Source organism: Macrosteles quadrilineatus, unplaced genomic scaffold (genome assembly GCF_028750875.1).
Source record: "Macrosteles quadrilineatus isolate MER2022 unplaced genomic scaffold, UCM_ALF_1.0 Scaffold_10__1_contigs__length_6754688, whole genome shotgun sequence".
NCBI lineage: Eukaryota > Metazoa > Arthropoda > Insecta > Hemiptera > Cicadellidae > Macrosteles > Macrosteles quadrilineatus.
This window is the reverse complement of record NW_026542603.1, coordinates 5,324,370-5,336,656: the sequence shown is the minus strand read 5'-3', so window position 1 is coordinate 5,336,656 and position 12,287 is coordinate 5,324,370. Positions and strand designations below refer to the sequence as shown.

The following is a 12,287-nucleotide window of genomic DNA, read 5'->3' as shown; positions in this document are numbered from 1 at the left end:
TTGCAAATATGTTAAAAGTGACTTTTTTCCAATATTTTAGGGTGCGTCTCTCATCCAAGTAACAATACATCATTTGATCATTGCCGTCAACACCACCCATGAAACGGTTGTATGCATCAATCATTTCAGGAATTTCTTTTACTAAATTATCATTTGTTCTTTTTTTTATTTTTTCAATAGACTTAGCAGTATGTTTAGAAGATAATAAAATAACTGGGTTTTTCTGACTTTTTTTCTCTCTGAAGCCTAAAAATAAAAGATGGTCATTTCTCATGTAGGTCTTTTGGCCAATGTCAAATTTTTCTTTTAGTTTAGATGGAATGCCTTTTCTATTCCTTCGTACGGTGCCGGTGATGAATGTAAGTTTCTCATACAAACTTGTAGCCAAAGGGATACTAGTAAAAAAGTTATCCATGAAAACATGGTAACCCTTGTACAGATACTGGCCTATCTCAAGCAGTTTGTGGACAACTTTGTAGGCTAGGCCTGTGGTTTTCTGTCCAGTACTTTTTGTTCCCTTGTAACAATAAAACGCAAGGCGATACCTCGAAATGGAATCGTACAGCATCCATAACTTTACACCCCATTTGTGATGGTGTTTGTTTGGGAGGTATTGCAACAACTGAGATCTTGATTTAGTTCCGATCAAACTTTCATCAACCGACAACTCACCGTGTGGTGTGTAGTACAGCCTAAACAGTCTGTTGACGGCTTCTAGCAGGGGCAAAAATTGTGCACACGGGTCATATCCAGGCTCCCCAATTTTAGGCAAATTTGAATTGTCTACCATATGAAAAAATTGAATAATACTTTCAAAACAAGATCGACTAAACATCTTTCCGTACCAGGGAGTATATTGGGAGTCAGATGTTGCCCAGTAGCTCTGAATTGTCGGTTTCCTATTTAGGCCCATATTAAAAATTACTGCAATAAATGCCTTCATTTCAGCTAGTGTTACCGGTGGGCTCTAGAATTAGGGGTCAAATTATGTAGATGTGATTCGATGTACTGATTAGCATACCTGTTAGTTTCTCTTACGAATTTTGTTAGGATTGTAACCGTGAAAAATAAATAAAAATAATCAATCGGTTCAGAATCACGAGGAGGACAGTGCTTTGGACCAGGTTGTTCGAAAAATAAAATGTCATGGTCAAATCCAGGGTCATCACTTTCATGGACAGGTTTCCATCCTTCTTCACTAGGGTCCATATCTGGTGGAATATCAGGGTCAGGGTTAGGGGTTTCACAACGTTCGGAATTTCTTATTACATCTTCAATACTGTTAATACTGTTCAATGAAATGGCGACCTTACATAGTAGGTATTTTAAGCCAAGTATGAATGGAGATGAGTGTAGGATGAGTGGCGCGATCTTGTAGTCTTGTTAGTGACTAAGGCCGACATTCCTTAGACACAGCTGTTAATTAATAGCCCATACAGCTAATGGCAACTAAGGGACCTACAGTTTATAGTGGAATCCGAACCACATTTTTCATTGGTATATACGAATTGGTCTAATTATCAGGATAGTACTGCGGATAGTCGTAGTACTCACTCGTGCGGACGTTAATCCACACCAGGGAGTATCGCATCCACAGTGCTTTCCTATAAATATCCACAATTCGTGACCTCCTAGTAGCTGGATTACAGGACTAGTAGCATGTACTGTATTCAAGTTCAAAAGGGGTTCATTTACATTTACTTCGTTGTTCAAAAGGGGTGCATTTACATTTACTTCATTGTTCAAAAGGGGCTCATTTAGGCCTACATTTTCTTCAAGGACATTTTGGATTAAATCTACATTATTGGTATAATGCAATTGGGTATCATGCAATTGGTTAGTTGAGGGATTAGGCCTACCATTTGAAGCTAGGTTAGGACTAGGCCTACCTGAATTCGAAATTACAAACTCAACAGGCCTACTTTCAGCTATGTCACTAGGCCTACCAAAAGGCATATTTCTATCACGATATTTTGTAGGTTGAGCATCTTCATCTGAACTTTCTTCCTCTGATAAAACATAGTCAGGGTCTTCATCAGTATCATCATCAAAACCTCACAAAACATCACTTTCGTTTTCACTATCAGAAGTTTCAGAATCTGATATGTTTTCCACAAAACTGTCACTCAAGTCATCTTAAACACCAACACCAGATTCCACTACGTTTCTGAACAGTGTATTTTCACTAACTGGTGATTGTCGTCTGCGTCTGTTATTATAAATATCTTCATCAGAACTGTCAGAATCTTCCATTGTAAACTTAAATATATAAAAGCTTAAAATTTTACTCAAAAACCAACTGTAAACAGAAACATTAGCAGTAAACATAAACAACAACAATGCAAACAGCAAACAAACACCGACCTCCCAGTTACTGCAGACAGCTGGATTGCGTCAGCCGGCCAGCGCCATAGACCACAAAAACAAAAGATGACAAGCAAAAAATTACAGCTACGTAGGAGAAAAAAAGCATAGAGTAATATTTCACAACTCTTTCTAACAAATATGTCATAATATTAGCGCGTTTGGACTATTTATATAGCCAGTACGATCGATTTTACTGATGACCGATTTTTCGGACGTCAGATTTTTTGGGAGATTTTGCTGACGTGCGATATTTCAGACCACGGAGTTTTTGGCCGAAATTACAACGTCCGATAATTCGGACGTCGGAGTGCAGAGGGTTAAAGTCAATAAACATTATCATAATATAAATGCAACAGATCTTCTCAATGGTTACACAAGTACTAATCATAGATGTTTAAATGTGACCAGAGAGATGTAAGGTACAGAGAAACCTTTCTTATGGGAGAACCGTGCGCTTTCAGCTCTAGTATGTTGTACTGGAATAGTATATTTCATTACTAGGACCGAAAGCAGCATTTTCCGACGCATGCTCAAGTTTCATGTGTGAGGCAAATCCGAACACAGGAAAACCAAATTTCACGTGCGAGGCAAAGCCGAGGACGGGAATAATGGAGCAAGTGTCAGAAAAAAGCTTTTGGTACGAGTTATGAACAATACTTTTCATCAGGATGCAAAAATACACACATGCAGAATAACACATCTCAGTAGTATTAAAAAAGTTTTAGACCACTATTTAACATTGAAAATACACTTCACAACTTACATATATGGTTTCATAATTTGTAGATTATTTAAATAAGTGCATTAATAAATACATCTTCACTTACGTTAATTAACTTAACATTTTGTATTTTCTACCAGTGTCTAAGCTTTCTGTATTCCTCTTCTTATCCTTCCCGTGATTTATCCGGTAAATGTGAAGCTATTTTCATAAAACCATCAGTAATGTTAGACATACTTTGAGCAATTTCAAACATGCACTAAACAAACAAATGCCTGTTTCTGTATAGATAGATTTAGATTATGCAACAATAAAAACAGCTGTTTCAAATCATTAAATTAAACCGTAACAAAACTCTAGCGCGTGTAGCGAGTAAATGGAGAACTAATTGAGAGCGAGGGAAAATCAGCTGATCGATTTTCCCTCGCCTTAAATTTGAGCTTGGGAAACGGCTACTTTCATTGATGACAGCTGCTATCAAAATAGTTACTTTCGGCGAGGAGTGATGAAAATATATTTGTAACGTGCAAGGAAGAACCCTAGCGGTGAGCACCCTGCAAAAATTCCTATTGCACAAGGTTTTCCTCCACCGTGAGCGTTGTTGTACATAAAGGCGAAGGGGGTTGATGTTGAACTTTGCCATAGACACCACTTTAATGTACCATTGAATTTTTCCTCTTTATCTTCTCTGTGATTTATTTATTTATTTATTTATACCAACGGTCAAACCAATACATAAATATGACAAAACTTACATAAGACTAAAAAAAAAAAATAGACATTTTTGATGAAATTTTAGCCAACTTGAAGTACATTCAATAAATAGATTAACAATGATAACAGAAAGATATAAGATATAAAAAGATATAAGAAATAACAAGGTATAGATATAACAAGATATAGATATAACAAGATGATATAACGATATAACAAGCAACAACAATGTAAATAGGAAATAAATATAACAAAATATAGTAAATAACAATATAAATATAAATATAAAAAGTAACAATGAAGCATAACACGGACAAGAACAACAAAACAATAATGATAAATCTACGAGGAACGCAAGCTGCTAACGAGTTTTTTTTTAAACGTTTCATTGTTCATGCTGAACAAGTCCAATTGACCAGGTAGGTTGTTTGCCAGACGTTGCAGACGAGGAAGTGCACTGTGGTACATGTACTGAGTTGAGTACTGCCGCCTCGCAAACAGCTGGGTATGGCGAAGGCTACGTGATGTGCGGAAGTCTAGTTCCAAGAGCAGGTCGGGAGCATCAATGGAGGATGTGATCAATTTCTTCAGGAATAAGACATCATTTACCTCACGTCTGGTAGAAAGAGGCAACAGGTTCAACTGGAGTTGCAGATCATGAACAGGAACAGCACGGTATTGCATCCCCAAACGTAGACCAACCAGGCGAACAAAACGGCTTTGAGTGTTTTCCAGCCTGGCGATCTGACCAGACTGGTACGGATTCCAAACTGTGGAGGAAAACTCAAGTATGGGTCTAACAAGATGGATATAAAGAGTTACCAGTGCCGATACTGAAAATCTGTCATGACTGACCCTGGTGATGAAATTAAGTGCTGAGTTGGCCTTCTTGCAAATGTAGTTAATGTGCTCTTGAGGATTGAGGTCAGGAGAGAGTATGATGCCTAAGTCTTTGACCTTTGAAGAACGTTGAAGTTGCTGATCTGCTAGTTTATACGGATGAATAATAGGATTATTAGATCTGGTGAAGGTTACCACAGAGCACTTTGAGACATTCAAAGACATTTCATTCATCTGGCACCACACTGACAGTAAATCAATACTATTCTGTAGAGCCTCGCAGTCTCTCACATGTGAAATCTCTCTGAAGATCTTGGCATCATCAGCAAAAAGCAGTACATTTGAATCCAAATGCTGAACCAAATCATTGATAAATATGGTGAACAAGGCCGGGCCCAGAAGCGATCCCTGAGGAACCCCGGAAATAGCAGGAAATGGTTGAGACAACGAGCCAGCCACTCGCACCTGAAGAAACCGATCCTGGAGGTAGCTCTCTAACCACATTAGAAGGGGTCCATTTATTCCAATGGCTCTAAGTTTAGCAATCAGATGTTTGTGGCTAACTCGATCGAAGGCCTTGGAGAAATCCGTGTAAACAGCGTCAATCTGGTGGGAATTTAAGAAGGCAGTAGTAACATTACTCTGGAAGGACAAGAGGTTCGTAGTGGTTGAGCGTCCCTTCATAAATCCATGTTGTTCTGCATTAATCACACTCTTCAGAGCGAACGACAATCTCTTCAGCACAAGCGATTCAAAAATCTTTGCTAATGTGGACTGGATAACAATAGGGCGATAGTTCCTGACATCAGCAGGAGATCCGGACTTAAAAATTGGAGTTACATAACCATTCTTAAGATTTGAGGGAAAGACACCAGCAGCCATGAGTGAGTTGAAATATATGGTGATATGAGGTGATAAAACACTGCTACAGAACCTCAAGACCAGTGGTGATATGTCGTCGGGTCCTGCACCTTTGCTTGTATCAAGTGAATTCAGCTCATCCTCCACCTCCGAACAGCTAACATAACATGATGAGATTGAGGTGATTGCGTTAAGCTCATAATCTGGTGGGGTAGATGACGGGGACTTATAAACAGAGGCGAAAAATTTGGCAAAAAGATTGGAGATATCCTGGTGACTATCAGCAACTTCAGCATCCAACTTCACTCTTGACGGCAGGGAGGGCAGTTTCTTAGTAGAATTCACATAACTCCAGAAGGCACGAATATTGGTTTTTATAGATGAATCAACAGTCTCGATGTAAGCTGAGTAGCATTCCCTCGTCATCCTCTTGCATATAGTTCGAACACCGCAAAACTGGAGATATATTCGGTCATCGAGACTCTGCTTGAAGCGCTTGTGTAGTTCCTTTTTCTTGATAATCATCAATTTGAGTTCTGAAGAAAACCATACTTCTGTGATGTGACTTAGTCTTGGGAAGTTAATAAAAGGATCACCATTTAAAATCTATTACATTTATTTTCATCTTCAATGTATAAATATGTTTGAATATCTTTGAAGTTTTATCAGTCAGGTTGGGAGTTTTACACTAGATTCTGTTACTAAAGCAATTTACAAATGTTGAAACACAAATTTACATTTAATGGCGATGATGGTGCCAAAATTCTAATTATTTTTGATCCATAGAACAGTTGAAACAACGTTGTTTATTTGAAATATACCTAACTAACCACAACTGGTTTTCCAGTGACATCTCGGCCGCAGAGAGAGTTGGAGGAGAACGGAGAGAACTATTGGTTCAGCGACCGGGAGAGCATGGAGAGGGATATTCGGGAACACAAGTTCCTGGAGTATGGCGAGCACAACGGACATCTGTACGGGACCTCTCTGGATACCATCCGGGATGTCATACGTCAGGGGAAGATGTGTATCCTGGATTGTAGCCCTGCGGTAGGATATAACTGAGCAGTTTATCTTGTGAATCTTATGACATTTAAATATGATAAACTGTAAATCATTTCACATGATTTCTGAATCTCTCATGAATTCAGAGGTTTTAGAAAAAAATATCTGCTGGACGCACACAGCAACAAAAAGTCTTACCTAGAATAAATAAAAGACAAGCGCTATGGTGAATTCAAAAGGTCATTGTGGCAGCTACTTATTTTACTATAACAATGGGTTTGTGATCATGTATAAACACTATCGTCCGCATTCACACAGAAAAACACTACTTTACTTATTTTGGGACTTTAAAAATTGCTGTGACGTCAGTTACTAACACTGTATATGTAATTATTATTAGATCAACTACTCCTCAAGCCGAGTCTGACGTTTTGTATTTCCATTTCAATTTATTTATTGAGAAGAATACATAATACAACATTTGAATAGTGTCAAAGATTACAACTATTAAAAAATACAACTCCCTATTCATGATTCCTATGTTGTAGGCTCTCAAGATGCTCCACAACTCGTGTGAGTTTATGCCTTTCGTCATCTTCATTGCAGCTCCTGGGATGGAGTTGCTGAAGCAGTTGTACAATTTCAACCGATCGACCGGAACATCATCTCGTAATTTGACTGTAAGTGTCCTCTACCGTAACATTAATAGAAATAAACTGCATTGTGATATTGCATGCGGGTTGAAATTGTCATTAGTCTTTATAAGCTGTTGTAAGATAAAAGCTAATGTAACAGTTTCAAATTTGTGGTAACTTCATGGAAATAATGATTTTTGATTCAGTAAGACTGTTGTGAGAATTAAATTATATCCTTGAATGGTTATGTTCGTATAGTCTTTTTTCATTCACGTGCATGTGTATTATTATTTGGTTTTGTAATTTTAACTTGGTAAAGAATTGCCCAACGCTGATTAGTTTACTTCATTATTGTCGATTACATTTTCAAAAAATCTATTTTAACTTTATAACATTAAGCTTTTAAACATGATTACTTAAATGTTGTACTCTAACTAGTACATATCTTAACATTTTATTATTACATTTTGTCAGCCTTTAAATCACTTAAAGCAAATGTAATAAATTAGTAGAAAACATTTTCCTGTGGAGCGATTTAAAACCAGTAGCCTAGATAGAACTACTAGAATTGATTGGCAGCTAAACTAAGGTTTCCTAAATACTTTTGTGATATTTAAATTGAAATTCTCATGTCAAATCTTTGTTAAAATCTATTACAAAATAGTCAATATTAAATATCTTTTTCCATATTTTCATCTTATCAAACATAAATCTAAAGGTACATACAAGTAGAAATAATTCAACTTTATTAACTTAGCGTTAAATTTATTTAAGTGGTAAATGGTCGGATGCTTATGTTTTACTCTTGATCTTTGACAAAAAATTGTGTTTGATATTTTACCGTTATGTTCTATACTTTTTTAGGCTGTTTTACCTTTTAAGTTGTGTACTTTTGTTTGATTGATGTTGTTTCATGCATGTTTGTGTTTGTTCAGTTTGACAGACAAAGCTCCATCCGCTACAGTTCAAGAAGAGCTCGAACACTGGAATCACTTGCATCGCTGTATGAGGTAAACACTTAGCAGTAATTGTAACTTTAACCAATGACTTTTGGAGACTGAAATAGACATCCTAAGACATTTGAGCCGTCACAGATTGCGCTAGTGCCTTATACCTTAGTTTTGTCCTTATTGTTCTACTGATATAGTTCCTGGCACATAACAAATGTTGAAGCTTACAATAAGTTGTTCTATCAGTTTAACTTGGTTAAAAAGCTCAGATATTCAACATCTATATATATAAATAAAAGAGGAAGTAAGTATGCATGTATTATGTATGTATGTAGTGTATATACCCATTGGACTCCGAATCCGCTCGTCAGATTGTAATGAAACTTTCAGGCATTATCCTACATTATTCAAAGATGGTTTGTGTGAAGTTTGGTGCAAATCCGTCAGAAGGGCTCCTCTGCCCCAAAGGGTTTTAAGGGGTCCAATGTCAGAATTTTTGAACTACAATGTTTACAAATAAATATAATTTAAAAGCAGATGTTTACTTTCACCAACTGTTTTGTAGGTTTGAAAAATCTCTTTAACAAAATACACTTTATCAAGACTTTTTCTATATCACACTTTACTTCCCAGGAAGACGATCTGCGTCGAACTGTAGAAGAGAGCTGCAGTTTACAGAGGGCCTACGAGAAGTACATTGACTTGGTGATCGTCAATGAGGACTTTGACCAGACTTTCCGAGAAGTGGTTGAAACTCTGGACAATCTCAGCACCGAACACCAATGGGTTCCTGTGAATTGGGTTTACTGAACAGTTTGAACCTTGTGAGTTATTTAGTACTGATTTGTTCAAACTCTCAAACCGTCTAAAGAAATGTAGTTAATTTTGTACCATTTTCCATTATCAAGAATCAATATTTTTATTCCAGTAATAATAATAGAGTTATTATCAATCTCTTCAGCTAACATGCTATGTTGGATTGAAAATTAACAACATGTTGAATTTTGTACATTAAATTAAAGTGATAGTTGATAAGTATACAAGTTAAGAACCATCTGTCACACTACAGTAGTACAACTCTGCTAATCCGTCACCTACAGGTCCAGGACCGTGTATGGAGCAGTGAAAAGGTTGGACTACCTATCCAAGGAGTAGCATGTTCAAGATTTTTCCGTGATTGCCAAAAACGATGTTAATGTTCCCTATATTTAGCCACAATTGCAGAAAGAGATGACAATGTTTGTGTGACCGTGGTGGAAAAATAACTTTTTCGCTAACTTTATGGGAGACGGTGATGATACGACCAAAAGAAAATGGTCACGATATTACTGCAATAGCATTGTAACTGTTAGGCGATGGCACGGTCGGATTAAATGAGGAATCAAGACTAGCCGATGTCGGACTAGCAGGGTTTTACTGTATTATGAACTTAATTTTTACTGTTAAATTGAATTTCACATGTAAGTGATTATGGAAAAGAATTTGTGGTAACTGGCCTTCATACATTTTTTAGTCACAAATGAGTAAAAAAATATACTTCATATGATTTTTTTTCAAGGAGTTATTACTGAATACAGTTCTAAATAAAAGTGTGATGTGTCAAACTAAATTATAAGGATAACGCCCTCTGTTTAAATTACTTCTTTATAAGCAATGCAGTATTTAATTGATGGCAAATCTAAGTGGGTACAAGTTTAACAAATATTTCAACAAATTAATAAAATGTGTACTCTTGTAATCTCTAACATACAAAATCTAGTTTAAAGTTGAAAAATCATGTTTTATAAAAATTCAGTCAAAATAACATTGTAGTTCAGTATACTATAAAATATTCACATATTTTAGCTCGGCTATGATTCTTTGCCTGTCGCTTATGTTGTTTGAGTGTCTCACACATATTTTGTTTGTTGGTATTTGTGTGATATTCAAAACCGGTTTGTGCTGGGTGAATTGTGTTCGATTTTTAAAAGTTTTAATGTTATTTATGCTTTTCAATAGTCTAATAAAAATTACTTTTAATTCACATTTTTACCAATTTTTTTCCGTTTCTTCTGACCATTTAGCTCTGGCTTTCCATTTAAGAATTTTCTTGAAAATATGTTTATCACACAATGCCTTCTATTTATTATTCTAAGCAACGTAAATGTTAAAATTACAAGCTTTTCAAAGCTGTTACATGTTATATTTATCACCTTAAATCACAGACTCTAACATCATAAATAGTATTATGTGGTCGGACTAGGTAAAAATATTGTGTTTATACTTTTGTATAAATTTTAAGTATGTGTGTTCAGCTAGCTATTCAGTAAATTTTATTTGTATTTTTCTCATGTTAGCATTGTTTAGCAAATGTATTGTTAAGTTTTAGTCTAGAATGCTATATGTATATTTATTGCAGCATTTTGATAAATGCTACTTTTTCGCACATTTTCAGTTAATATGTACTGTAATATTTATGTATGTAAGTATTGATTTATAATACAAATACAATATTTGTTAAGTTGACTTTAATGAGAATGTGTATAAAGGTTTGATTAGTCTTTTGAAAGCTATTTTTGGAGAATTAATAGGTCATCTGTAAAAGAGTCACAGTGCACTTGTTATTAATATTGATAGTTTTTAGAAAATAGATGCTTTTCCAACTTAATCGGTTTTTGTTTGTTCTGTTCTGTAAACAAATTTATTAATTTCATCATTATCATTGACTTTCAACTTTAACAAATAGTTACTATGTTGTTTGATTATTATTAGGCGCTTTTTCTTCCGTCCTTTATGAGTGCTTATTTTTGTTTTATTTATAGTAGTTTTCTTTTTGCTTAAATATACTTTATATTAAGAATGTAACATTGAGCACAGGAACTTAAGCTTTTAGAATTTTAGTGAGGATGGCAGGCTTACTTGAATGAGAAAGAGTCCAAACTGGCACAAGAGCAAAAAACTTTATAACAAAACAAGATTATTACACTGTCACTGACAGCATTAATTTTCAACATGGGAAGAGAGAGCTGCAGGCCTTTAGACCCTTTAAGTAAGTGAGCTTTAGGCCCCATTCAAGTAAGCCTTCCTTATTTAAGATATTTCAAATCAAGTTAATGAATTGAGAAGCTATTTTACTGTACTGTACATAAATTATGTTTTTTTTATTGTTATAGTATGCCCTTGTCAACATGTTAGTGCTGGCTCATTTATATCGTACTATACCAATGTTTTTAATATAATGTTAACATTATGGAAGTAAAGGTTATTAAATGTTGCCTGTTTAAAATGACGTGGTAAATTGCTAGATTTTTTAGAAGGATGAAAACTATCAACTAATTACAGGAACATATCAGATTATTTACTTTTCCTTTTTGTATGGTAAAATGTTAAATTTAAAGTTTTTAACTATTCATACATTTCTTTTCAACCTCTCAAAGTAGATACGTTTTCTTTTTGATAAGTAGGCCTACCATACACTTAAACACTGTAGATATATCATTAGTGTATAGTATTACATTGTGTTAGATTTTTCAAGATAACACTGTTTTATAAAGAAAAAATAAAACTCTTTCAAAATGTAAAATACCTATTGTTCACGAGCTTTTGGACTTTGTGTAACGTATTGTTATTAACTATTTTTATGTACCTTAGAATTAGAAACTTAGTATTATAGTTTTTACAGATTTACTCCGTCCAAATGAGTCTCTTTTTACACAGAGAATCAGCTTATATTTTTAAAATGTATTGTAACAATTTTATTTATTGTTTTATATTTTTAATAAAGCACTTGATCACAATTTTGGCATGGTATTTTCTTTCCAAACAATCCTTAACCACCTGAAATAAAAATCTTTAGAAATTAGATCATAGATTTTTTTATTTGCTCGTAAAGCACTTTTCTAGAGCTGTGCTGTAAGGCATGAGATTATCATATATTTATTCTTAAAGGGTTTTATTGGTTAAGAATCATGTTTGTTTGCAAGTAATGTACAGCGTTTTTACTGATAAAATGGATAGGAGCTTCCTCATCCTTAAAATAGTTTTAATAGTCCATTCTCAAAACTAAATGAACACCCTTAACAATTTTGGGCTTTGTTAGGAGTGCAGGTTTTGATTTAGTAATCTTGCAAATTCTCTTTATTCATTTACAGTACAAGTTATACAATAAATAGGGTCAATTAAATAATGTCAATGTGTTTATTTTTGTGATGTGTA

At 34.9% G+C, this 12,287-nt stretch overlaps 1 protein-coding gene across 3 annotated transcripts in view; it reads left to right on the top strand.

The window, feature by feature from the left end:
- The window catches only part of LOC129004639 (protein PALS2-like), a 44,743-nt gene extending 32,874 nt beyond the window's left edge, over positions 1-11,869 (top strand). For 2 of the 3 annotated variants that reach the window (XM_054433188.1, XM_054433189.1), the window contains 4 exons: positions 6,351-6,553; positions 7,057-7,188; positions 8,079-8,153; positions 8,727-11,869. In XM_054433188.1, coding sequence (XP_054289163.1) covers positions 6,351-6,553; positions 7,057-7,188; positions 8,079-8,153; positions 8,727-8,903 — 587 coding nt within the window. In that variant the 3' untranslated portion in view covers positions 8,904-11,869. The remainder of the gene's footprint in view (positions 1-6,350; positions 6,554-7,056; positions 7,189-8,078; positions 8,154-8,726) is intronic. The other variant, XM_054433187.1, reaches the window with a different exon arrangement.
- The last annotated feature ends 418 nt before the right edge of the window (positions 11,870-12,287 follow it).